At 41.7% G+C, this 27,840-nt stretch overlaps 2 protein-coding genes and 1 long non-coding RNA gene across 4 annotated transcripts in view; 1 reads left to right on the top strand and 2 right to left on the bottom strand.

Annotated features, from left to right (window-relative positions):
- Positions 1-1,242: 1,242 nt before the first annotated feature.
- On the bottom strand, positions 1,243-19,461 carry atp10b (ATPase phospholipid transporting 10B). Its single transcript, XM_023154519.3, has 21 exons — positions 18,901-19,461; positions 15,493-15,697; positions 15,103-15,188; positions 14,684-14,790; positions 12,723-12,854; positions 12,376-12,503; positions 11,974-12,226; positions 11,402-11,598; positions 10,483-10,647; positions 9,519-10,041; positions 9,328-9,428; positions 9,113-9,239; positions 8,825-9,009; positions 6,210-6,477; positions 4,677-4,753; positions 4,460-4,585; positions 4,157-4,357; positions 3,963-4,043; positions 3,699-3,803; positions 2,830-3,017; positions 1,243-1,688 (listed from the first exon to the last, which is right to left on the bottom strand). The coding sequence occupies exons 1-21, from the start codon at positions 19,308-19,310 to the stop codon at positions 1,424-1,426; spliced, it is 3,930 nt and encodes a 1,309-aa protein (XP_023010287.3). The 5' UTR covers positions 19,311-19,461; the 3' UTR covers positions 1,243-1,423.
- The window catches only part of LOC105940498 (uncharacterized), a 45,816-nt gene continuing 30,745 nt past the window's right edge, over positions 12,770-27,840 (top strand). The window contains exon 1 of the long non-coding RNA XR_013101640.1: positions 12,770-12,897. This is a non-coding gene — a long non-coding RNA (uncharacterized LOC105940498). The remainder of the gene's footprint in view (positions 12,898-27,840) is intronic.
- Positions 21,914-27,840, bottom strand: part of gabrb2a (gamma-aminobutyric acid type A receptor subunit beta2a) — a 33,255-nt gene continuing 27,328 nt past the window's right edge. Inside the window, exons 8-10 of one of the 2 annotated variants that reach the window (XM_004540928.5) lie at positions 25,760-26,004; positions 25,150-25,290; positions 21,914-23,973 (exon numbers count right to left, since the gene is read on the bottom strand). In XM_004540928.5, coding sequence (XP_004540985.1) covers positions 23,617-23,973; positions 25,150-25,290; positions 25,760-26,004 — 743 coding nt within the window. In that variant the 3' untranslated portion in view covers positions 21,914-23,616. The remainder of the gene's footprint in view (positions 23,974-25,149; positions 25,291-25,759; positions 26,005-27,840) is intronic. The other variant, XM_004540929.4, reaches the window with a different exon arrangement.

Here is a 27,840-nt window from a genome sequence, read left to right as displayed (position 1 = left end):
TTAACATGTAATCAAATTACTTAAAGTCAGCACTTTGGGCGTGATTTGTTTTTTGAGTGTTACATTTAGTTATTTATTTATTTTTATTATTGTCCTGTGGGATTTAACATGTAGTTAGTTGGTTCTTTGCTTGTAAGGGAGTACCAACTTAAAACTGAAGTATTTGTATCAAATGTGATTACGACGATAGTTTTGTGCAAAAGGTACAAATGAACCATTACAGGCCCACGATGTGCAATGACACGCTGTCCAACATACAGCTGTAAATATCTGTTTTGTATTTGTTTACTTTGCGTGGATGTAGTTAGTAGAAGAAGAATTGCTGTATAAATTTATATCACTTATTGTTAGTGGTTTTTGTGTATGTGCAGCATTGATGTCAGCTTCATTGAAACTGCTTTTTATTCTACACAGGCTGTATTTAAATACTAATAAAAAAAACATGTTTACATAACTTTAATGTTGCATGATCTCCTAAACAGTGAAGCCTGATCCAAGCTGACTTTGTCCCGTTTGACCTTTCTGCAGCACTTCGTTTTCAGCTCTAGAGGGCAGCAAAGATCTAACCGGAGGGGGGGGGGAATGGGACGTTATATAAGCAGAGCTGCTACTGTATAATGGGGTATACCAATGATACCTCAGCCTTTTTTTACAAGTGGATTTGCTTGTGCACACTCGATTTCCATTTAAAAAAAAGCAGCAGTCTTTGTAGCTCAGAAGTCTTTGCTTCTGATTCTTCTAAATTTATCTTTTTTGGCTTGTTTGATGTAGATGCTCCAGCTGGATTTACATAAAGCTTGACACACACACACACACACACACACACACACACACACACACACACACACACACACACACACACACACACACACACACACACACACACACTGGTTGTTGGTGTGGAAAATAAAATTTGATTTCCATGCATTTCCATGGTAATTTTCACAGACATGCATACCGAACACAAAAATTACTCCAAGGCTAGCTTATAAATGCCACTAATATTATTAATAATGGCAGCAAATTAAATAGAGGATCTGTAACTGTGGCTGTTTAGGATATCTAGGTGAGAGGACCACACTAAACCAGCTAAGCATTTTGTCCTGGAAAAGTACCACTTTTTGAAGGGGTGGGTGGCATGACTAATTGGGTTACCACTATGCGCTGAAACCCCATCAGGAAACTAACAGGCTTATGTGTTACTTTGTTAGGAGGAGAGGAAGGAACAGACGGCCCACATGCTTTTGTCACGTAGTTTATTGCAAAATAAACTCCAGTTAGAGAGCAGCAGTATCTCCCTGATTGCATTTCAAAAATGAAACAATGTATACAGGGGGACTTCATGTATATAAAATCCTCTGAATAAATAACCATCTTAGAATTCCTTTCCCCTTCATGTTCCCTGTGAGTCTGCAGACTTTTGCTAGTTTTTAGTTGTGGCATTCAGTGTGAAATCATCCCCCATGATATCAGCAACCGCAAGAGACTCGTGAATGAAGTCCACAGGGGTCTCCAGGGTGGGAGAGGGTGGGGTAGAGAGCCTAGAGCGTTTGACCTGCCCGCCGCCCCTGTAGCTCCTCAACTCCTTCATACACTCTTCTCTGATGGAGGGGTCCTTACGGTCCAGATGCTTAGCTTGTATGAACGGGGAGAGGGCGATAGAGTTCTGCAGCACGTGAAAAATGTACCTGAGGGAGAGAGTGTGGTGGTGAGAAAGTAGGCCAGTGAAAAATATGCAGCCCTTTGATGTAAATCAGAGCGTTCTCTCTAAATATCAGCACTTTCAGACGCATCAGCAACCGAGAAGAAGAAGACCAAGCTGTGGTGCAGTCCTTCTTGACCTTCACATTTAACAATATTTAACTACAATTCTGCAGGTAGGGTTTACACACCGTAAGAGCCTCATAATTGCATAGCAGTTAATGATGTACACAAGTCAAAGCGTGCTCTAGATCAATATAAGTAATTAAAATAGGAGACCCGCTAGCTTTAAATATGTGTGCAAATGTAGACTAAAATAGTGATTTCTATTTTTGTTGTTTTTTCTGTTGCCGCTCATCTAAGGTTATCTATGGCCTTTTGTGCAGAGATGTTCTATTATTTTTTTAAAGATTTTAAGTGGCTAAGAAAAGGGTAGCATTAGAGAAAAGTAGCATTGTCTGCTCCCTTTAAAAACCGCAGGATGATTCAGATTTGCTGTTGAGAACCATTGGGCTAGAAAATCCAACACAAATAGACATGTATTAGGAAATAGATATAAACATAATAGGAAAACTGCTCAAATGGGTTTTTTGAAAATCGATTAAGAAGTGAGTTATATTGTGAACATGAATTCAGCATTGAATGAGTCATTCTTTAACTAAAAATAGAGAATATTTGCTGCTTTTTCTCTTTATTCCGTTTTGAGTCACCGTACCGTCGACTGTGCTGAACGCAAAATACATTTATTAAAAGAAATTATTATTAATTTCAGAACATTTTTATTTTCCTCTGGTTGTCATATGACAAAAAAATGGAGAACGTTAGAGTTTAATATCCTTAGTGTTAATTAACACCTGTGCAGCTAATTGTTGCTTTTCTATAATAATAGATCTGTAAGTATATGTACATCCGTTCACATTTGGTGACTCCTTAAAGTAGAAATGAAGGGAAATACAGAGCAAAACCCACCTTATGCTGCTCATATTTTAAAATTAGACTATGTGATTGTTAAACATTGACACTGAAAAGACTTACCAACGCTAGAAAGTGCTCACAAATACACCCCAAAACTCTGGACAATTAAAAATCTTCAACCCCACTGAGCTTAAAGAGTGACAGACACGGTACCTGGGCAGGAGAGCCACCACAGTGGAGAGGATGCAGATAAGGTAGAACATGGGGTCCTCCATCTGGCTCTGGAGGATCCAGTATGGGTTAGAGGGAGGGTTGCAGGTTACACAGACGGCGCTGTAGGCGAGTGTCACGATGAAGTACAATGCCACACTGCCCAGCATGATTATCCAGTGAACCACCGTCTGCGGCACAAATGACAAAAAACAGCAATTACATGTGGTGGAAACAATCCAGTTAGCAACAAATACCCGTTAATTCTCTGTTTTCTGCTGCAAGAGAAATATTTACAGCAATAAGATTCTTCATCAGTTTTTTTTTTTGCATTACTTTGTTTCCATGCTTTAAAAAAATTATTACCTTCTGTTGAAATTGCATATAAATTAAATACCTCACTTAACATTTTGGAAAATATGCATATGTATAAAAAGTTAGGAATAAGTTTAGTGGTTTGTTAGTAAATAAAATTTAGTCTTTCTAAAAAGAGATAAAAAGAGATTCTAAAAAGAGAATATTTGTATTTTGAATATTTGGAGTAAAAGCTGTGGATTAAAAATGAATACCGAAAAAATGATGTAGATCCTTATTCCTTAGTTTTACTTTATTCTGCCTATATTCACAAGGTTTTCACAGAGAGGCTGTTATACATCATCCAGATTTCAAGAACATTTTTCTCCTGGAAACATAGAAAAACCATCTGGGTTAGCTCTCTATTGCATTTTCTAATTTATGTGTGTCTTCCTTTCATTTAAAACCAGTTTAGAGGTCTTAAAAAATGTTAGAATTCGAATATGCACTAATAAAAAGAAGTGAATTAAAGACATTTCTACTGAGGTATATCATGATTATGTCAGTTCAGAACTCACCCAGGATTTGATCTCTATTGACAGATGCATCAGGATGATAAATAAAGCAGATGTGTTCATAGGTGTTCCAAAAGTGAACATATCAATGTCTGAATCCTGGTAGACCTGAGATACAAGTAATTAAATTAAGTACACTATCAAATATAAAGAAGAAAGCAGTTATCACAAAGAGTAGTTAACCAGTAAATAAATCAAATGACGCCCTGTTATGAAAGCATTACTTAATGCAATCAAAGATTAGACTGTTTAAAATGTGTCACTTACAAAATATGGAACAAAGAAGCAGACCAGACTCTGATAGAAGGCATCGAGGATGGAAACCCAGAAAGCTGTAAACCTGTAATCCTGAACAAACAACACAAAAGTTGGAATTCATGAAGACAGAAACTAATCAAAGCATTCTGCACATTTTTATTCAAGACCGAACGCTCGCATGACTTTTTGGGAGTGTCACTAACCCCTTCACCCTGTCCAGTCTTGTACAGCTCGGGCACACCCAGCAGCATCTCTGCTGAGATGTCTTTGTCCATGAGTCCAAACATTATGGGTGGCACAGAGGTGAAGAAAAGGTTGAAGAAAATCATCAGCCAGTAGTCGATCATGGCAGTGGCAGAGAATCCGCAGAAGAACTGATACCAGAAAAGCAGGTTTACGTAGGCCTGGGAAACATATTAAACACAGACGGTTAAAGGATGAATCATGACAGGATGTTAATTTAGACAGCAGAGCATCGGGATGCAGATATAACATATAACACTCACCACGTTCTTATAGAAGAAATAAATGATCATGTTGGCCAGTCGAGTGTAGCACCAGTGTCCGTGGACCAGGAGAAGTTTCTTCAGGTGTTTGAAGCGAGATATGGCAAAATCACTGGCCATGACGGCCTGCAGATGACAAAGAGGAGTTTTGATGTGTTTTAGGCTGTGAGGCAGGAGAACAAAGCACATACATGGAGGTAAAGAAATCAATTCCAACCTGCATCCCCTCCTGTCCAGATATCCCAATGCCAATGTCAGCTGCTTGGATCATATTTACATCATTTGCACCATCACCTGAAAACACAGCACAGGCGCTGATTTAGTGGTTTATACAGAAGCTTAAAAATGTTTTAAGATTCACTCGATTCACAAACTCTATGCACTGTATTGAGTCTTATTCTCTTTACTACATGGATGTAAGTCGTTAGTGAACATGACACTGACTTATTATCACATTTTAAGCTGCTATGCGAAACCTATCAGGAAACGTGTAAGCATGATTACTAATTTATCTAATTTAGCCCTGTGTTTGGTCTCTAAAAAGCTCTCTGATAACCATACATTTGCATGAAAATAAAGGTTTTCTCGGTAAGCACATCCTTACCACTTCCTCAGGACTTACGAAGTAGCAGCCAGGTGCTGCTAAACAAACTGATCATTTGCTATAAGTTTGCTGGTCTGGTGCAATATGATGCAATAATGTATTACAATTAGAAAAAGACTGGACAGGTATGGCTTGTTTTACAGGGTTCCCAGGAGAAAGCCTCTTCTCTCTAAAAACAACATGGCAGCAAAGTTACATCTGAACCAACCACAAGACTTGTGGTCCTTTGGACAGGTGGGATCAAAGTGGAGATGTCTGGCAGTAATGCATAGCACCACCTCTGGCAAAAACGAAACATGGCATATCATCACAAGCACCTCACAAAAGTGCATGGTGATGGATGCGGCATCATTTGGATTTGTTTTGCAGCTGCAGAAGCTGGGCATCTTGCAGTCATTGAGTCAACCAACTCCTAAGCTAAGCTGAAACTAACTCGTGCAATCATCCCAAACAGAGAAGCAAATCTACAACAGGAAGATTAAAAAAAAGAAAAGAATCGTGATGCTGCATTGGTCACACTTCAACCTGACTGAAATGCTTTAAGAGAGCTGTGCACATAAACAAATACCTGCAAACCTCAGTGAACTGATACCTGTAGAGAGAGCCAAAGATTCCTCTATAATGATTTGAGAGACTGATAAAGTAATGACGAAAACAATTTCTTATAGTTATTGTTGCTAAAGGTGGTTCTACAAGTTCCTGAATCATGGGTGTGTTTAAACTTCACAGTCCTGTGAAAGTTTCTTTTGTAGGAGCAGCTTTCTGTGAAGTGAACTAAAGCGCAACGATCAAACAAACATCTGAAGTGGGCTCCAAATACAGGTGACAATTTTAACTTAACTTAGTATGAGCTGAGTATGACTTCTTCCTTTTTGCCTTATTCTTTTAGTTTTACCTCTTGAAATATTTGACCCAAAGTGTACCTGTGTTTGACCTCAGCATGGATTAATTTTAAAAGTAAGTTTCAGGTCTTTATCTTGCATCTGAAGCTCTAGTGTTTGGTTCAAAAATTATACAAAGAAAATGTTTTTGGTCACTTTCATATTATTTTTTACTGTATTTTATGTATGATGGGAAGAAGTCAAGAACACATTAAATCAACTTTTTACTTTACTGAACATGTAAGCATTTCATTGATTTTCTTACCAACGGCGAGTGTCATGACCTTGAGTTTCTCCCGGATCACTTTCACCACTCGGCTCTTCTGTAACGGCGTGACTCTGCAGCAGAGCACGGCGCGGCAGTGCTTCACCAGGGCCACAAAGCGATCCAGTAGGTCCGGCGACAAAGCCTTGTCCAGGGTAAGACCGTCAATCACCAGAGACATGTTTTGGGTGGTATCCACATTACGAGGATCAGCGTTGTACCTCCTCACTTCTTCCAGGGTGCAGTCCAGGATGTTCGTACACGTGATCTGAAAAACAGCAGCTAATCACTTAGATGATTTTTGCTTTGAAGTTTGTCAAACGTGAGCTAAATATGATAGAAAAATAAAATTGTTGTTTCTCTTTTGTTAATAATGGAAAACTAAATATGCCTGGGTTCTGGACAGATTTCCAGAAAAAATAAACACGCCCGTTTTTTTGGTATTTTAGCAACACGATTACTCTACTGCTGATTCACATTCATGATTTCTGAATACAAGCAGATATCAGGCTCTGGTCCCATCAGACTCATCATTGTTGTGTGTAAATAACTCAAACAAAAAGGAAACTGATGGAAGAAAAAGGTTTTTTTTCTATTTTTATTATTTTAAATTTCTTTAGGCTTTGGTAGGACGGTGGTTGTGGGAGTGTATCTCTCAGGTGATCACCGAGTTATGATGGTAGAAAAAAATGGTTCGCTTCTAATATGCCTCCACTCTGGATTATGAGAGAATTATTTCCTCTGAGGTTTGAACATTAGACTGGTAATTAGATATGAAAGCATTAGTTATTGTGTTGAGGCTATCTCACTCCATTCATCATCAGTGACTAGTCCATCTGAGGGAAGCGCAGCAGCCCGTTTGTTTCAGAAAGTCCCACATGTATCCCTCAGGGCCGACAGCCAATTTCAGTCTATTTGAGGCTGCCGATGATTAGACATGGTCAGGTTGTTATGAAGGCTTCATTTCGGTGGTACCAGTTCTTTAATGACCTAAGAGAAGCAGGGCCACACCTGACACCTTATCTTTCTCTGATGGAAATGCGGAGGTTTGACCTTTAGTTAAAATGTAAAAGTGGTCACAAAGGTTCAGTCATTTAAATTGGAAGGATACAAGCTCACAGGAGGAGAAACCTACCCTGAAGTTACTGCTGGGAAAACACACAACTTTCCTTGAAAGACCATCAAAGAAAATCAGTGTTGTCCCCTGAAACAAGCTGTATGTGATTCTGCGAAATATAAATTACACATGTCCCTAATTTGCTTTAAAAGGCCAATGTTTAATAGACTTTTTTCATATCTGTTAGCTACTAATGCTTCCGGTCTTCACAATGTTTTTAGTTTTTGATGAATTAAAATAATGGAGGAAATGGTCCTCTTTCCTTTGAACCCTGTTAGAGTATTTATTATTTACTAATGGTGTGAACTAAAAGGGTTCAGGATTTAAACTAATTCCACATCTTTTACAAAAAGTTTGTAAAAATTTTGTTTTAATGAAATCGATATGCGCACTATAATATTTTCCTCTTCAGACATATGTGATACAATTAAATGTAACCATGCAAACAGTTTAATGGTCTTCTACTTCGTGCTCTTTGGTCAGCTATGCCATTTAACTTCAATATTTTTTTTTATAAAACAATATCAAACTGCAAGAGCACAGAAATGCTGTTTTTTAAAAAAAAATCTGCTCCAGTAGATTCTTAACATAACAACTTGCTTTGATGATTTCTTCTTTCATGCAGAGGGTCATCGCTGCTCTGTTACATACACCTGCAAATCTCCAGACAGAAAACTAGGCACCCAGGAATGTTTCTCAGGTTTTTTTCTGAGTCTCCTGTAAATTTCCCTTTAATTTGTTTCATTTAATTAGTGGTAGTTTTAACACTCAAACAGTGGCACTTTTTGTCTTGAAAACTGGGAACACCTCTCCTCTTGCATCAGGAGCACTGAAAGTGAAGGTAAATTTCTGATTTGACTGGTGTAGAAATTCTTGTATAAAATTCCACCAACTTTTTGGTCAGATTTCCTTATTCTGACTAAATCAACACCTCTAATTTATCATATTGTGTACTTATTTAAATCACCAGAAGATAGACATTAAGAAGATTTTATTTTAACCTTTTATTTAAAATTATTATTTTTTGTTAAAAGTTAGATTCCATGATTCGACACCACAATCTGCACTGTAAATAGGAAGATGCCACCGTTAGTCAGTTAGCTTAGTGTAACATCTTGAATGCCCTTTCTGACACAACCCTCCACATTTATCCAGGCTTGGGACAGGTACTAGGAGTACACTGGCCCCCTAGGATAAAACTACTTTTGACTGGTGCCTTGATGCAAGGGGTCGCCACAGCAGGTGGCAGATTTTTTTTTCCAAGTCAGATGTCATTTCTGACACAACCCAAAGGGGATTTGTGTCTCGTCCTGGGAACTTTCCCTTGTTTGCCGAATCTGTACTACCTACATATTTACCATGCACATGAGTGTTGTAGGTTGCACAACCTAAGTACATTACTTTGATTTCCTGAAAAATAAATTAATGCTCCATTTTCAACACATGCCATAATGAAAAACACCTCAGTCAGCAACCCTTAAATGTGAGGCCTCCTCACCTTGTCTTTGCAGCCCATATTTATCACCAGGTCTTCGTCTTCAAGGAGCCCACAAGCATATCCAATGTTGACAGCTGTCTCTGGCTTGTCACCTGTCAGCACCCACACCTTTATCCCTGCCTCGCGCAGTGCCTGGATGGTGTCTGGAACGTTCTCCTGCAGACGGTCTTCAATGCCTGTAGCTCCTGCACGTGGACATATTTCAAATAAAGGCACCATTCGCACACAAATATTATCACAAAGATATACAGTATACAGCAACCAATGCACGATTGGTGGATGTGTCACCTAGCAGGGTGAGATTTTTCTCTAGCTGCACAGCAGTGTCCATGACGAGCCTCTCTCTATTCTCTATAGCAGCCATAGCGTTCTTTCTGTCCACTGACCAGCGTTTATACACTGCTTCACTCACAACCTGAAACACATGCAGAAAAAAAATGAAACATAGCTTCACTTAAATAAGCAAATCATGCTGGTAAATAGGATAATGTATGATTTTGCACCTTCTTTGCGATGCACAGTGTGCGGAGCCCCTCTTTAGCATAGCAGTCGAGATGACGCTGAGTAACAGTTGCTATATTTTTCTTATTGCCACTGAAGTGCTCTGGAAATATTACAAATTAATTAGAAATGCACTGACCAGTTAATATAGATGCATACTATAAGTACTTAATGTACTCTTATCTCAACTTACCTGGATAGGGTGTACCAAGTAATTCCATGATTGCAAAATCTGCACCTTTAGTGTACAGCACATACTCTTTGGTGATTGGGTGTCGCACCAACACAGACATTCTCTTCCTGTTGGAGTCAAAGGTCAAGGTGTCCAGCACCTCAAAATCCAGCACCTCCCCAGATGGTAGTCTCACTGAAACGCTGTCAGGGGTGCGAGACAGCAGAGTGAAGCCATATGCTTTGGCAGCATAGACCAAGGCAGCCTCATCTGGACTCTCCGCCTCATATCTCAGATTATCTGAGGTCAGCGCGGGCTCGTCGCTCAGGGATGGAGGATGAGGCGAACACGGCTGGAGCCCGGTGGTGTCGACCCCCTCTGTTTGTCCAGAGGGTTGAAAATTTTCCTCTGAGTCCTCTGTGAAGGTACGGTGTCTCTTGGGATTGCGCTTGCAGAATTTAAAAATGCCGCCAGCATTTCTCATCAGGCTGGATAAAGTTTCCAGTGGAGTATTTGTGTGCTTGGCTTGTGGAGACACACTCACCTGAGAAAAAAAAAGAATCAAGAAATTCATTAAATAGCTTTAGGAAGACCTCTTCTCACATTACACATATGGCAAAACGTCCCAGTAACAATTCTTCTTCCACTCAGTTTCTGTTTGTGCATTAACCTTTGATTGTGAACTCAGGGGGGAAAACACACAGATTACATCCATCATCCATCTGCCAGACTTCAGAACTGCACAGTTCAGAGCAGCAAATGTTCAACTTAATGAAGCTTGCCCTGTTTGCAAATCTCCACTTGCTCCATGTCAATTTAGTGAAGAATGTTTTTTTTTCTTTTCTTTTTTTTTGTTCTATTTAAAGTTTATAGTTATAGGACACTGGAAGTTTAAAGAGGGCACATCTTTAATCTATCATTTCTCCACCGGATGTGCCCTCCATCTCTACTTCCCATCCACTGTCGCAGAAAACTGAGCACTCACCCTCCTTCTCTTTGTTGTTGCCATGGAAACCACCACTGTGTTGCAAATGGCTAGGGCCAGAAAAAAATCCAGGTAAGCATCTGTCTTCTGGCTGTGGCTGAGGCTGCCGCTTGATGTCCTGCTAATCTTCTGAAACAGCTTCCCGTCTGGGACCACCTCAGTTTCCTGTCGGAGAGCAAGTTAATGATTTTGTTAATGAAACACTTTTATTAGTAGATTTATTGCTTACGTTACGCTTTTCCAGCTTTGACTTGAGGAGATTGGATAACGTTTCTCTGTTTTCATTGTGGGTTTTTTTGGTCCATGTTTAAGGAAGAGCTGCGAGGAGAGAAGGACAGAAGGAAGGGAGGAAGTGTACGTTCATACGAGCATTCAGCTCTGTTTGAGACGCAGCATGAGGAGTGCTAAAGATGGGCTGTGTACTACATTGCTGGCATAAACATAAGACTTTTTCTGTCTCCGCCTGTATGCCCAGGCCTCCGCTCTCTGCCCCGCAGATAAAAATAGGCGCAGAGTCACTGTACTGTAAATCAAGACGACGGTGACTAATCTATAGTGCACATTTACAGTTTATGTGACATCACCGGCCTGTGCCAAATGATGCTCAGCATGACCATATGTCCTGTCACAGACACAGGGGCAGCTTTGAGCCAAAATGGATGTGCTCATCACTGACACCTAGCAGCTCGGCCATCTGCAGCAGGGACTGGGACCTTCTGACAGAAGGTTGGGTCACATTTGGGTAAAAAAGTAAGAGTTTGAAATTAGGTTGAAATAAGAATTCAGATATGAAATAAGGCTGAGGGCGGACTTCCTCGTTTAAAACCAAAGTTGTGGATTCCGCAATAACTGAACAACAGATTTGGAGGAAAGCAGGTATCCAGACAGAGAGAAAAAAGAAAAATAAACATCATCGTACCAGTGGGCTGCTGAAGGCCACATCACTCTGGGCATTTCCTGTGACTTTGCTTCTGCGTCGGCTGCCATGGCCATGTGTGTCTTCAACATTGGCTTCCTCACTATCCAAGGACCAACGAGTCGGTAGAGGCTGTGCATGCTGGTTGAAGATGACCTCCTCTTCTGCCTCGGGCTCATCCAGGACAGCCAGGCGGATGGCTGCAAATCACCCCCCAAAAACATGTCGACACATGCATTAAAACACTAACAGTGCTGAGGGACTGTTTAAAATCCGAGATTAGAGAGCTGAGTGGAAGGACTCTTTCAGTAAGTCAAAACACCAAAGTATTCAGCAAGGTAACAAGATTATTAATAATTAAGAGAGCTCTCTTAATATTTCTGTTAAACTAGTGATAACCTTCTGATTCTTTTATCCTAGTTTTCTGTCTGATTTAATCAGACATCCAAATTTTCATTTGGAGAAATCTGCATATGAAAACACCATTTGTAACAACGTTACAAAACAGGTCATAATCGTGAGGTTAGCTAAACTGCATCAGCTTTAGGTTAAACTAACTCAGTGAAGATGTTTACCGTTCTCTTTGTGTGGGTACTCGGTTCCCATGATGGAGCATCTCCGAAACACCATCTTGTTCTCAGTCAGGGTGCCTGTTTTGTCTGAGAAGATGTATTCAGTCTGCCCCAGGTCCTCTGTGATGTTCAGAGCCTTACACTGTATGCGGCTGTCAGTCTCCTCGTCGTACAAATCAATATCATTAGTGATGAAGAAAATCTGGCCAATCTTGACCAACTCGATGGATACGTAGAGAGAGATGGGAATCAGGATCTTTAGAGGAGAGGAGTAAATAGAAAAAAGGTGAAAGGTAACCCAGAGAGTAAACAGGAGGACAGTAAATGAGACAAGAGGAGAGAAGATTAGTTTAATGACTTCAAAATGAATAACAACACCCTCCAAACCGTCAGAGAGAGCAGTACCTGCAGCAGGATGATCATGGTGAAGAACATGTAGAAACTAGTAAGACTAGGCCTGTCCAGCTGACCGCTGGTGGGGGGTACCAGGTAAGGGGGGACAACAGGCATAGCATTAAGCCATAAGTAGTGACCTGCATACAGGAGGACAGCAGGATTAATCACTGACTGCAGTGCACGGAGGAAAGCTATTTTTAGCAGCATACCGTCCTCTGTCTTCTGTCTTGATATGAGCTTGGGCTTGTGCCCATTTTTTTATTGGAAGTTAATGTCCCCTCATAAATGTAAAGCCATCAAACATGAATCATTTTGTGTAGCGATTTTACGGCTAAGAGATGTAATTCATTACTGACCTAGTGCTCCGATAAGACACATGGTGAAGAGGAGAATGACGCAGAAGAGGACGTCTATGTTCAGCCTCCGCTCAAGTTTGCTGCGCTTGTATCTTGGCCCGCTGTTGTTGAGCATGGACTTGGTTTCACGGCCTTAAAGGAAGGAGGAGAAGGTGTTGATTCCACACCCCACATGGTGAGTGAAAATCGGTATCACACGTTAAGACATGCATAATACATAAGAGACTTTACTGTCATTGTGCCACTGTCACAGCATCACATTAGGTTGTGCTCACTAAAAAAAGCAAAAAATCTTAAATATTGTAATAAAATACTACATTTACTACTATTACATTTATGCAAAATGAACATCATTTTCATCTGTTCGATCTCTTGAGTCCAAGACTCTGAATTCATAAATGCTAAAATGTTAAATAAACACTAAACATGGTGGCAAACGTCATCATGCTAGCTTTGTTTTTTTTAGCATGCTAACATTAGCATATGGGGCTAAAAATTGAAGCCATGGTGGAAGTGCTGATACTTGTAGTTCCTTGAGCGATGGTACACCAGTTTGTCACAATGAAGACTGATGTACCAGTACATCTATGTTCCCATCTTCATCTGTGGTCATGAGGCTACAAGCAGCAACAGAAAGAATAATGTCGCTGATACAAGTGGCAACAGGGCTCTCTCATACAGACAGTGTGAGGAGCATAGTAATTTAAGAGGGACTCAGAGTGGACTGTAAATTCCTCCACAGTTAAAGGAGCCAGATGAGGTGGTTTAGCATCCGACTATGATGGCTCCTAGCTCCACCTAGGTGAAGTGTTTTGGCCTACAGGGACCAAAATGTAGGCAAGACAGTCTGGATGAGTTCTATTTCTTAGCTGGCTTGTCAATGCCTCGTTGTCCCTCCAGAAGATCTGGTGGAGAGAGCAAGGTCTAGATGTCTCTGTTTAGACTGCTGCTCCCATGACCTGGACCTCGATATGTGAAAAAACAAGCCAGCATCTGTGTTTTTGCTTTTTACCAGTGCTGTCATGGTCTCAGGCTTTGGTCCCAGAATTTTGAAGTCATTGTTGTTCTTGATTCTTGTTAAGTAGAGTTTCTGTTTTCATTTCATTTACATACCACTATTTGGCCTAGTGTATATGAAGTGTGAATACTGGTGAAGATGATCAGGGTTGGTTCTGAACCCTTGTTTGTTTTTCACTCAGTCCTATTTTGAGTTTGTTATTTGTGTTTAGCTCCCTCATTATTTCACCATCTGCTCCTCCCTTTAGCATCTGCTGGTTTCATTTGTGGTTGTTGTTTATTTCCTGTTTTATTATGTTAACTAGTTTCGTTTTTAACTTTCCTTTACCCACCTGTCTCAACTTCCCCTACCAGCCCTCTGTGTATAACTAGTCAGCACACGTCACTCTTGGTGGTAGTCTAGTTGCTTCAGTCAGGACCCACCCACTTCGCCTGTTTGCACACCCCTTAAGACGTCCAGGTTTCTAGTTCCTATACCTTGTTTTTTCCTGTGTTTTCTTTTTTCTTTTTGTGCTTTAGCAATCCACCCTCTGGTCTAAATCTGGTCACTTCTGACTCCAAAACCCCAAGCTGTTAGGTGAATGCACTGACCAGTTGATATAGATGCATACTATAAGTAAACTGTGGGTGAAAGCACAATGGCTACTTCTGTCCTTTTTATACAGTCTGTGATTACAATTATGATTATGTAAGTCTCACAGAGCAGCTGGCTTCATTACACTGCACAATAATTACTTTTCTGACAGTAAAGAATAATAAAGGGAAACTTAATGAATAAATGTAAAGAAAATGTGACATTTTTAAATAGTAATTTTGTAGAGTTACGCTTGTAGATTGTGAAAAGCATCTTCTTGTGATCTCAGTATTTCAAGAATCGTGGTGGGAACAAACATTAAAAGCTCAAGGTTAAAACAGCGAACCAGCCGAGAAAATGGAAAATATACCTGCATATACCACAAAGCCAACAGCATGGTCCGTGTTTCTCACTGTGCAGCCTCGCAGCAGCAGACTTTCAATTCCAGCTCCCACCTTCTGCTTATCGGGTTTCTCTCTGCAGCAGGAGAAAGTGAGAAGCCTCCTTTTTACTGTCAGATCTCGTTAGATATTCATTACTGCTTATATATTCCCCATTAGCAATTCTCCTGCTTTATGTCTATAGCTGGCCAGCATAGGCAGACCACCTGTAAGAGCCGTGGTGCCTGAGAAAATCGATTCTAGTCTATTACAGCCCCAATAATGCCTCTGGTTGAATCAGAAAGTCCAGCAAGGCGGTTGGAATTAGTTTTGCTTGGCTGCTTTGAAAGGCTAATAGAAACTGGGGGTGCAGGGAGGGGTTCATGTTGTCTGTGTATTTGATACCCACACGTAACCCTTGAAATGATTCAGGTTGTTGTTGGGTTTTTCACACACCAAGATCCCATTGAAGCTTTCAGGCTCAAATTCTGGATGCTGGGAAAAGGAAAGAGAGAAGAGACACGGGAAAATCATTACAAATGGAAACTTTTTAAATGCAGCTTAACCTGTACTTCAAGATGTCTCCTGCACCCGGGAATGGCAATCCCTCTCCAAATACATGTGTTAAAGCTATGTAATCCAGTAGGTATGTCTTCACTTACTTTGACAAGTTGTAATGATTTGCACTTTAAGTAACATCCGGACATGGCACGACTGTTTTCAGAGTGTATTCAATTTCAGTCACGCAGAGAAAGAAGGAAAGAGAAAACAAAAACCGGGAGGCAGATTTAACTCTCACCGTGTTGCAGACTCCAGACACAGCTGTCCTCTGCTTCAGGTTGGTCTCTCCATCCAGGTTGGCTGTCTCTATGTGACACACACCGTTGGGGTCTGATGTGTAAAGCAGGAGGAGGTCTGCAGGAATGATCTCATTGCAAACCACCTTCACAAAATCTCCCACTCGCACATCTTTCCAGTGTCTCTCCACAAACTGCTTCTCTTTCCTGCAGAGATGTCAGGTGCCAGCGATCATTGCATTTTTATCTTAATTTTTTTTTTCTTTTTAAAAACTTTTATACTAATTTATGCTGAGGTTTTTGTCTCATTCATTAAAGACATAGCCATCTTTTTTTTATATATATATAAATGTATGCAAATGATAACACTTTTGATGATGTCTGCAATTTATGATTGCCCAGACTAAGCAGCTAAAATACTTACCAATAGATACAACAGAACAACTGGAGGTCTCAAAAGAAAGAAGAAATAAATTATTGCACTTCTTAAGTGGCACAGTATTATTAGGGTTGCAGGCTATAACACAAAGAAGGGAAGTCAAACTCATTTTACAATGTGGGCCTCATGTGGTCCACTTTGATCTAAAGTGGGCTAAACTTACGAAATCCCCCTTTCAGTCAGTCTAAAGATGTTTACACACATTTAAAGCATTATAATATAAGAAAAGTGCCATTTCAACAGTCCATCTCAGTTTTTCTGCACAATAATAATCCATTAATTACCAATTACTTACTTTGGTGTAGTATAAATGGCAATGGTGGAGGTAAAAATGAAATACAGTCCAAAATCTATGCTCTCCTTCATACGTGGTCCTCTGGAGTGCCCTTTCATTCAAAAGTGACAACACTAAAACACTTTAGATCTGAAAGGTGTTGTGGGCTCAAGGCCCGGCGTAAGGACGAAGTAAACAGTTTGCTTTCGGTATTAGTTAAATACAACAGCTTTTATATTATTAAATTAAATTAAATTAATGAATTATTTTACCTTTTTAACTTCACAGTAAAAAAAAAAATCCTTATTAAACATCAGTTGAGAGTCTAGCCTCGAATTCTTTTTAAAAATTCCAAGGTAGGTTTTGGGGAATCACACGTGTGCTGTGTTATGAAGTGGTTGAAGTCAGAGCGTAAACAGCAGGAGCAGAGAAAATTATATCAGGTTTCTTTTTTCGGGGGGGGGGGATGACGACACAAACTGTGATATGTGTTTCAGAAAAGGAAAATTGTAGAGATGGTGTTTGTCAACGAAGTACTGCACGTTGAACATTAACAGATGAGGCTGTTCCCAGGTAGTGAGGCTTAGCCATGAGGGTGAGAGATGCAGGTATGCTGCTCTGCATGCAGGACCTGATCGGTTAGCTACTACTGAACACCACGCCTCACACCAAACAAAGCCAGGACCGCAGACTTATATATTTTTAATTTCTTGTGCTTATTAATCTCACGAGATGCACGCACAATCCTTTTCATGTCCAGAAGGCTTTACAGTTGTTACGCTAGTTTTTGTTTTTTATACATCAGGCAGTTGAATTCCAGGTGTGGGAGGTGTTAAGTGTGTGCTCTAGCCTTTGACATCATTCCTCGGATTTATTTTATCAATCATTCTGACACGTTTTATGACATATGCTTTCTTACTTGGATTTATATAAGAAGACTCACACAGCTGACGAGCTGTTAATGTTAACAGCCACGAGGCAGTTAGCTTAGAACAAAAGACTGGAAATAGGGGAAACCTGTTTCCCTAAAACCTGACTTTATTCAAAGATTAAACATTTGCGCCTAAAATTACGCAGTAGTCATTGTGTGCCACAAATAACAGTTGAAAAAATACTTGAACATGTTACTTGGCGAGTGTTAGAAGGAAGCTGTTGGGTCGGTGAGCTGTTTAATGGAGACAGCCTCAAGACTCACAATTATTAAATTCAACTGCTCTCAGCCACATTTGTTTCTTTTCTAGAGAACTACAAAAAAATACATTATTGATTCTCCTTTATTAGTTTGCCTACTTCTTTGGCGATCAAGGGATACTTGAAAGCAGTGATGATATAATATCAGCCAGATTTGTTTAGCTGATTTAAACAGCAGATATGGGAACAGCCTGCGAGGTGTGGTGACTGGTTGTCACCACACCTGCTGCTATGCGGTGAGACATACTTAACAAGAGGAGAGGGCGACGTGGCATTCAAACGCTGTGACAAACAGCCGGCATGCTTCATGCTCGGCATGTTTCCACGCAGGTGGACTGACAAGTGTTTGAGACAAGATGGGTAGAATGAGCCAGAAGATAAGCACGTTCTGCTCAAACACTTCACACTGCTTTGAAAACAAAATTATGTCGAGATAATGGGGGGGGGAAACTACGTGCTTAAGAGATGGCCCGATTGATTAAAGTCTGATCTCTGTCATCAGTCTGCACCTCCACGTGGGTCTTTTCAGGTAAAGATGGTGGAAAGGCTTCTGTCATCATGCCTGTAAAAATGGCTTCCCAAGAAGAAAGGAAGGATGTGTGTGGAGGTCTAAAAATCCATCCCTGAGCTTCTTTAGGAAATATTTGTATACTTCGAAGAAATCCCAACCAAATGATTTTGCTCTAAGCTTTATGATCCCAAAATGAAGCTTTAGCATCCCCTCCCAGTGAGCCGTGAGAGACCCACAGGAACCTGCACAGCAGCGCACAACTGCTCTGTGTGTGAAGCAGAGGCAACTAGTGTCCAGATGGACCGGCGTGTTCTCTGAAGTGTTTGAAATGTTGTGTCTGGAGACCACCCTTCAGGCCACCTGGACCCTGACACCACACACACACATACAGATTCACACTATGGGCTTTTCCCCCAGATGAGGCTTCCTAACACCTCTGCTGTCTCTTTGGGGAAACCAGCAGCGGGCGGCAGGTTAATTATAAACCCCACCAGAAGTTGAGGCTTCATCATTGGAGGCAGTGTCTCCAGTCTCACGTAATACCCACCTCCCCACTTCCTCCATGTCCCACTGTACTTCAAAATCACAGCAGCAACAGGGATGGAAATGACGGAGTTTATCCTCCTTTGTGAATTATTCATTTTTCACCAGTAATTCTAAAAAACAGATAACGTCTAACATTACTGTTTTTGCTGACGCAATGCCCGAACGAGGATTTCATCAAATGTGCACAATGTGACAGTCAGAGATATTGTTATGAGGCTCTTCAAAGGAGGAATAATCACCCACACATGTTCTATTTCTAAGTCGAAAATTCCCACGGGGGTGCTGCAGCGCAGAGGAGGTAGAACACAATTGTACAGATCTACGCAATCAAACAGCAGGGAAGAGAGGAATCACAAGCACTGATGTGGATCGTTCAGGGCACGTCGTGCATAAACAGCACGGCACAGCTGTTTCTATATTTGGGACATGACTGTCATCTAGTCAGTTACCTGCTGTAGATGAAGCACGGCATGTTGTTAAGCTTCCTGTCAGACTGGTACCTCCTGAAGTCCTCCCAGGCGTCCTTCATAGCGGTCAGAGACAAGATGACACAAATTGGGATAAGGGCTATTTCTGGCTGGAAAGCATTCACTTCAGGGATAAAGTTCAGAATAACAAGCCCCACAAAGTAGAGGTTGGCCAGACGGTGAAACTGCTCATAAAGGTTCATGGGGATGAAGAAGAGGAGGCTGTATTTTGTGGTCTTGATGGCATTTGATGGGAAGTAGCGGTTAGGTTGCTTTCCCTTCTCTAATCCTTCATAAGGTAGATTAGACTCTAAGCTGCGGAGTTCGTTCTCCCGTGCCCTTTGACCTCGCAGGGCATCCCTCACCAGGGCCAGCGGGCTCCTCCACGTCATGGTTGCCTGTCCTTTTTCCTTTTCCTCTTCTCACCAATTTTTCCTTCCCATCCTCTAGAAATCCACTGCTGGTTTGTGTTAAATAGACTCTCCTCGGGCTTCGTCTTTCCTCCAGAGATTCTAGGTGAGTGTGTGAGGCCTGTGCCGAAACAAATGACAACACACCTAGTTCTTCTCTTGAGTCCTCCCCCTTGCACTGACAGGTGTGTTGCATTCCTCGTGCTTGAGCTGTCAGGGGAAAGTAGGCCAGGTGATTACACCCAAAAAAATTGTTGTGATGTGTCTCAATGAATCAGCTGATTTCAGTCTGGCTGGAAGTGATCTCCTTCCTTAAGTTATATCATGTTTTCAGCTGAAATAATCTTACACTTCAGTGTGGTGAGTCTGTGTAGTGTGTTGTCGGTATATTACAGACTTTGGGTGTTGATTAAAAAAATAACACACATAAACAAAAAGCTACTATCACATATTCAAGTCAAAGGCCCTAAAAAGCTGACAATGTCATAGTTACAGAGCAGAAAATTGGTGCAGTGGGTCATAGGGAGATTTGAACTGACAGCACAACACTGAACAGACTGCCCACGGCCAGTATATATGAAGAGTCTGCATGAAACTGGCAATGGATAGCAAGGCTCTTTATTGGTGCACGGGAGACAAAAATTCCAATGCTCATGGTCTGCTGTCTCTGCAGAAAGGTCAGAGGTCAGCAACAGAAGCTTCACAGGTGACTTCTTGTCACCGCTTTAGGAGGACAGATGCAGAATTTTCCGGACGGGCGTGTCGAGAGCTGGAACTTTGATGGCGTTAATCATGCAGGAGTCTGTGAGCGGAACTGCTCACATGCATGTGTGCGAGTCTATGTTTGATGGACTACAGCAAAGCAGCCTCTTGCACAGATGGCAAGCATGTAGGATGCTTTCCACTTCCTCATGTTGACATATGTTGTCTTTTCCAAAGCAGTCTGCCAAACCTGTTTAAGGAGGCCTGATTTGCACCGGGTCAGTCGTTTAACGTGCTTAAATTTAAACTTCAGGCATATTTATAGTGACTGCAGTAAATCTATATGTAGTATTTTACACACAGTAAGGATGCCACGCATGACCTCGCAGGTGATTTATTTTGTTACAGAACAGATGACACAATCAGGTTCAGCTTCACCGGGGAGCTCAGCGTGTTTTTCCATCAAATATGTTTACAGCGAGGAGGGGGGTGGCTTTGGGTGTAGCATTAAGGGAGTGCGGCAGACTCACCCTCTCACCCGTCCCAGTCAGCTCTGGCTGGGTTTGGCTTGGCTGGCACACCGACTTTCACAGTGGCGCAGCTGTGAATCCACACACACACACACAGTAACAAACACGGTCTTGGAACAACAACACGCACACACCAGATTCCACAGAACAGAGGTCTGTGCATTACTAATTATGCTAGTGACATGGAAACACAACAAAGTAGAAAGCATCTGCCTTTCATCCACCCCCCCCCCCCCCCCCCCCCCCCCCCCCCCCCCCTTACATGACAACACTAATGCCCTTTTTTGAAAAAGAGAAAGAGAGGGAGAGAGGGCCAATTTAGCACAAACCATCTGTCTTCTGTAGTGAGATAATACATCTGTTATACTGAGCGGGCAACAGTCGTGTAGAGCTGCTTTTTTAGCGATGCATGGAGGAACAAGGTTACATGTCACATTACATCAGTTTTTACACCAATTTGCCTTTTGAGATAGTTTTTCTTTTTACTCCCAGCAGCTTCACACATGCAGAGTCCTATTCAAACGTAAAACGTAGTTCCCCTTTTTTTCTCATAAACAAACAGCAACTACAAAACACTCAAAGATGATGCTCTCTCAGCCTCGCTGTTTTTTTGTCCTCTATTTTCCAGAGCTTAGTGACAGAAATCTTTGGTTGATAATTTGGTTTTCTGTGCATTTTCATCTGCATTTTTTGCCTGATTTTTTTGATATTCACCAGTTATTTCCTCACTTTCCTAAGCTTAAAACCCAGACATTAGCTTCACACTAGAACAAAATCCTGCTTTAAATAATAAATATTCAGTGTTTTGCACCATTAAATATTCACCAGCATCCATTTAAGTGGTCAGCCAGTGCACGCAGAGTGCACTCGCTTTTGCTGCGTGACGGGGGAGGATGCAGCGAGAGGTCGTGGCACGGATGGCTGCATGGATGGCTCGTTCTCTTTCTTGTCCTTTATTTTCTTTCTCTTCGTGGCTTCAGCCAGAGGGCCACAGTCGAGTCTGCAGAGTGCCTCCATATCTATGGCTCTCTGCGTTAATGCCCCCCCCGAGGCCCGGGTTAAGCTTAGCCCCGCTCAAACCCCAGCCAAGCCCATCACAGCCAGCCTAGACCACCGCCACAGCCTCTCACTCCAACTCCTCCACTCCATCCATTATGCAGCCAATAGTCCCAGCTGCAGCACTCTCGACTCTCTTTTCACCCCCTACATTTGCTCCTCTCATATGCCTACTCATTCCCCGTGCTGGGCTCAGTTGTTCATTCGCTCATGCAGACACTCAATCAGCCATGCAGCTCAGACAGTCAGTAATCAGGCTCTCATTCATGCAGGACACATAAAACTGCCACCCATGTACTCTGTTGTTGAAGTGATAGACTGAATTGAGTTTTAATTGAATTTAGATACATCTTCATAATTGCTGACAATCATTACACAAGATATTTACAGTCATTATGAAATATTACAATTGGAATTTACAGAAACTTTGTACAAAATATGCCTGACTTCAATGCCTGGATAGTGGGGTCCTTGTTAAGCCATTTCCGGAGAGCAAAACATTGACCCAAAAGTCACTGGTGTCTGGAAGTGCTTTAGTTTCAGCAAGTAGATGCTTTTAAGAGTCCATTAAAAAGAAAAAAAGAGAGAAAATCCCAAAAGGTACAGAGTCAGCAAAGTTGTGAATTGTGTTTTCTTTTTCTTTCTTTTTTTTTATCCTCAGTTAAATTGCTCTTTTCTTTTTTCGTTATCTTTTTATTTTCTCGACTGAATGGAACATTTGATCTGTAATTCAACTGCAAAAACAACAACGAAGACCCATTTAAATAGAATAAATCCGTAATATTTACACAATAATGTGAGTACTGGTTTATAAAAATGAATCATCTGTTTTTCTTTAAATATGACTTTATGTTTATCTACATTTTTTTCAAAACAGAAACCTATAAGCACAATGGAACGCATCATACTTCTATCATTCAATTCTACTGATAATGATGGATTGTGGATTGCCATATTTATGCAGCAAGTCTGGTTGCAATGAAACTCAGCTCAAAGTCCCCACAGCAGCCTAGGTTGCGTTGAAGCCGTTTCAAGCCTCTCGAGCTCCTTGCGTGATGGCGGAAAGTTTAGGGAGTCAAGTCAAACAAAACAAACGAGAAAAAGAAAAGAAGAAGAAATAAACACGCGTGGTGAAATGGATTCGATTCCATCAGCAAAAGCGAAAACAGAAACTTGGCTGAAGCTTCAGTGTCCACTCTTCTTTCGGCACACAGCAAGCTTTTCCTGTTGAGTGTTGCCACCACGAAAGCCCCACATAGACATCCAGAGAAGAGCACGCCCCCTGCTGTCCACCTGTTCCCATCCAGCGACGCTCAAAACAATCCACCCAGGTGAGTCGTGCTAAGCCAAAGCTGCAAACGTTAGCTGACAGGACAACCTCTACTAGCACAACTAAAAATGCTTTGCACTCCATCATCATCATCATCATCGTGAGATGCAAATGAAATCAAACATAAGCATGCTTTTAAAGGATGTTTTTGATATACAATAATTATAGGAAAATAGACTATCCAAGGATGACTCCTTTAAAATCATTTATAAAGCTTTCCTGGATGCAGACAGCTCGGCTACGAAGTAAATAGATACTAAACAAAAGAAATCCTTAAAAGTATATGCAAACACAAGCATAAATATTTGATCCACAGAGAGTAAGCTACGAATGACAAATATTAGTGATATACTGAAATTCTGGAACAGGCACCGTTTCTGTCTTTTTAAAACTCTCTCTTCTTTTCTCAAGAGCTTGACAGTCGATTTGAAGGTGTTTCCCAAATCCTAAAAGAGTCACTGCCGACTGAAGTGTTGGGTGCTGCTGCAGTCCGTCTAAAAGTCTTTTGTATCTCCGTATTTTCTCTAAAACGAACCACCTAAAAAAAGTCGGTGCACTGTTCATCTCACATTCTCTCTCTCACACACATCCTCTCTCTCATCTCCTCTTATTTTTTCCCTCCTCCCCTTCTTCCCTCTTTCTTTACATGCCTGCCGCGAGCCGGCTCGGTTTAATGGACGTAGTAAAGCCAGTAGACCACGTTGAAGAAGGAGAAGACAGTGGGGAAGATCATCCTGGACCACTTGTCAATAGAGTTCACGTCAGACAGGTCTGGGATGTTCACCTTGAGCTGGGAAGCCCGTCTCCGTAGGCGCGACTTCTTCTGGGCGTGGCGCTCCAAGGCGCTGTGGCCATAGTTCTGGCGTGCCATGGCTGCCCTGCGGTACTGCAGCGTCGAGCTATCATAGGCCAGCATGGTGTTGCGGGGGTCTCCGGGTGCTCCTAGGCCCCGGGACAGATCCCCGGCGCCGCCCATCTCATTCTTCATCTCCAAGGTGCTGAAGAGGATGTTGTCGTCGGGGGTCATCTGTGTGAAGGTGCAAACAAAACAAAACAAAACAAAACAGGCGCAGCCATGAGAAGTTACTGCCAGGGAGGAAATTTTGGAGCGTTCAGTCTACGTCTAGCAAAATTATAATTGAAGTTGTAATGATAATTATGCAGTTTACTGTGTAAAAACACTGATGGGGTGCTAGAATGGGTAATGCAAATGAGTCAAAAATCGTGTTACTTACAGTGAAGAAAAGATTTTAAGCACTTTAAAAAAAGCTCTAAATAAATCATTGATCATCTGTCGTCATTATCTGAGTGACAATACAACCACAAGACTATGAGATAACACTCCTGGAAAAGCACAACGCACTCCACAAACTTAATTCTCATGGAGAAACCTTCATTGCCATGTCAGAATTTCAACCAGCGTGTGGTTAAAATTCTGTCGATTCACAAGACAAACTGAACAAAAACAGAAAAGAGAAAAGCAAAGGAAAAGGAAAATGTGACAGGAGAAGGTTGAGAGAAACTGTAAAGGACTTTGCAAAGATGGAGGAGAGGCTAAAAGGTTCAGGGCAGGTCAGGAAAGACGTTGTGGGAAGTGAATTCGGATCAACATTTCTTCATCCATAGCCTGACTTCTGAGGAAAAACATCCCAATAATCCAATCCCGTCCTGCTGTAAATGTCAGCCTGATGCATTTTGTTGATTTTTTTTTAGGGGGTTTAAAGCGAAGCCACTTAGTTGGAGCTTTTCATCAAACTGCAAATGATTTCTTTCTCTTATCTGGAGATGCTTTTTTTTTCTCTTTGCTTTTGTTTTCTTTTCAATTGCTTCACTTAGTTTCAAGAGATTAATCAGTCACCTTAGAGATACAGTATTTCGGTCTAGATGATATTATCTTAAGAGGAGCTACTGATGTTTTCATTTCTCTTGTTCTCATTTCCTATTAATTCAGATGTACAGCCCAAGTTAAGATTAAATTAATGCCTGCAGAAATCAAACTGCTAAGCCATGTTTGTCAGGAAAATGCATGAAGAGCAAACCAAGAGAGGGAAAAAAACACAATGGTGGGAGTGATGATCAAGGTTGCCTTAAAAAATCTATAAAAAATCAAAGAAATGCACAAAAAAACTACAGCATTTTCCTCTGATCTGGATTGATTCAGATTGATGACATTGTTAGTTTTGACTTTCAAAACCTCCAGTACCTTATTTCTTTGCTCGCCTAGTCCTAATGCGGCATCGTCCACAAAGATGGGATCCCACATCGAGTCATATGCGTCAATTTCCCTCTGTTTCATTCTGGCATACAGAGCATCATCTCTCTGAACTACATTTCCCACCAGCCACTGCAAGCATACAAAATCAGCACTGTTACTTAGGGGGAAATCGTAGCTTGCCACACTCAGAAGGAAAGGGTGTTTGATTTCTTTTTCCTTATGCTGCCGTTGTTCTTGCTAACTTTAGCAGCTGAATAAAATTTAAAGAGAAGGCTTTGGCACCACAGCCAGTGATTTTTCCGAGGCGCCTTGCCCTTTGGGAGACACAGAAATATGGAGATAAAGTATAAGCCAGTCATTGCTTCTGCATTCACTCTTTCAGATCCTAGCTGAGTAATAAAGTTGATACACAGGGCTAAACCAGTGAGAAATGGAGAGCTAGAGCAGGAGTAAAGAGTGCTGGTAAAGGATATCAAGCATTGATCACAGCATCACATTGACCTTGAAAGGAGAAGAGGTAATTTTCTCGCACAGAAACAAACACGCACATTAACTGACAACACGGATACCTTTGGAGGAGCTCGGCTCGCGCACGTACCTTGTTGGGGTCGGGTCTCAGCTTCTCGTTATTGGCGGTGGCTGCTTTCTCGGCCGCCTTCTTCTGTCGCTGGGGGCCCTGGCCGAAGAAGATGTAGTTGACGAAGGCGTACTCCAGCAGGGCCAGGAAGACAAAGACAAAGCACCCCATCAGGTACATGTCAATAGCCTTCACGTAGGGGATCTTGGGGAGCGTCTCTCGCAAGTGGGTGTTGATGGTGGTCATGGTCAGCACCGTGGTGATCCCTGGACATCAGCAGAGTCACAGTTTCAGAGACAAAAGCCCCGCATGTGATGTTTTGTGTCAGGTGTTAGTGAAGTTTAGTCGCAATATTCAACTGTTATAATGATAATCACTTTTGTGCTTCATCCAGATTTCTGTCTAGAATTTAAAGCTTTAAGAGCTTTAAAATCAAATTTTATTTATTTATTTACGAGTTGCCTTGAGGTGCTTTATACTGTAAGGTAAAGACCATACAATAATACAGAGAAAATCCCAACAGTCAAACTGCCCCCTTTGAGCAAGCACTTGGAAACAGTGGGAAGGAAAAACTCCCTTTTAACAGGAAGAAACCTCCAGTAGCACCAGGCTCAGAGAGGGGCAGCTATCTGCTGCGACTGGTTGGGGGGAGGGAGACAGGACAAAAAACACACTGTAGAGGAGAGCCAGAGATTAATATTAACTAATGATAAAACACAGAGTGGTTTATAAACACATAATGAGTGAGCAAGGCAAGAAACAAAGTGCATCATGGGAAGCCCAAAGCAGCCTAGACCTACTGCAGCGTAACTAAGGGAGGATTTAGAGTCACCTGATCCAGCACGAACTACAGTGGGGCAAAAAAGTATTTAGTCAGCCACCGATTGTGCAAGTTCCCCCACTTAAAATGATGACAGAGGTCAGTAATTTGCACCAGAGGTACACTTCAACTGTGAGAGACAGAATGTGAAAAAAAATTCCATGAATTCACATGGTAGGATTTGTAAAGAATTTATTCGTAAATTAGGGTGGAAAATAAGTATTTGGTCACCTCAAACAAGGAAAATCTCTGGCTCTCACAGACCTGTAACGTCTTCTTTAAGAAGCTTTTCTGTCCCCCACTCGTTACCTGTATGAATGGCACCTGTTTGAACTCATCATCTGTATAAAAGACACCTGTCCACAGCCTCAAACAGTCAGACTCCAAACTCCGCCATGGCCAAGACCAAAGAGCTTTCGAAGGACACCAGGAAAAGTATTGTAGACCTGCACCAGACTGGGAAGAGTGAATCTACAATAGGCAAGCAGCTTGGTGTGAAAAAATCAACTGTGGGAGCAATCATCAGAAAATGGAAGACATACAAGACCACTGATAATCTCCCTCGATCTGGGGCTCCACGCAAGATCTCATCCCGTGGGGTCAAAATGATCATGAGAACGGTGAGCAAAGATCCCAGAACCACACGGGGGGACCTGGTGAATGACCTGCAGAGAGCTGGGACCAAAGTAACAAAGGTCCCCATCAGTAACACACTACAACGGCAGGGAATCAAATCCCGCAGTGCCAGACGTGTTCCGCTGCTGAAGCCAGTGCATGTCCAGGCCCGTCTGAAGTTTGCCAGAGAGCACATGGATGATACAGCAGAGGATTGGGAGAATGTCATGTGGTCAGATGAAACCAAAGTAGAACTTTTTGGTATAAACTCAGCTCGTCGTGTTTGGAGGAAGAAGAATACTGAGTTGCATCCCAAGAACACCATACCTACTGTGAAGCATGGCGGTGGAAACATCATGCTATGGGGCTGTTTTTCTGCCAAGGGGACAGGACGACTGATCTGTGTTAAGGACAGAATGAATGGGGCCATGTATCGTGAGATTTTGAGCCAAAACCTCCTTCCATCAGTGAGAACTTTGAAGATGAAACGAGGCTGGGTCTTCCAACATGACAATGATCCAAAACACACCGCCCGGGCAACAAAGGAGTGGCTCCGTAAGAAGCATTTGAAAGTCCTGGAGTGGCCTAGCCAGTCTCCAGACCTCAACCCCATAGAAAATCTGTGGCGGGAGTTGAAAGTCCGTGTTGCTCGGTGACAGCCCCAAAA

This window comes from Maylandia zebra, linkage group LG2, assembly GCF_041146795.1.
Source record: "Maylandia zebra isolate NMK-2024a linkage group LG2, Mzebra_GT3a, whole genome shotgun sequence".
Classification (NCBI taxonomy): domain Eukaryota; kingdom Metazoa; phylum Chordata; class Actinopteri; order Cichliformes; family Cichlidae; genus Maylandia; species Maylandia zebra.
The sequence above is the reverse complement of the archived record's forward strand: the minus strand, read 5'-3'. Positions and strand labels throughout refer to the sequence as shown.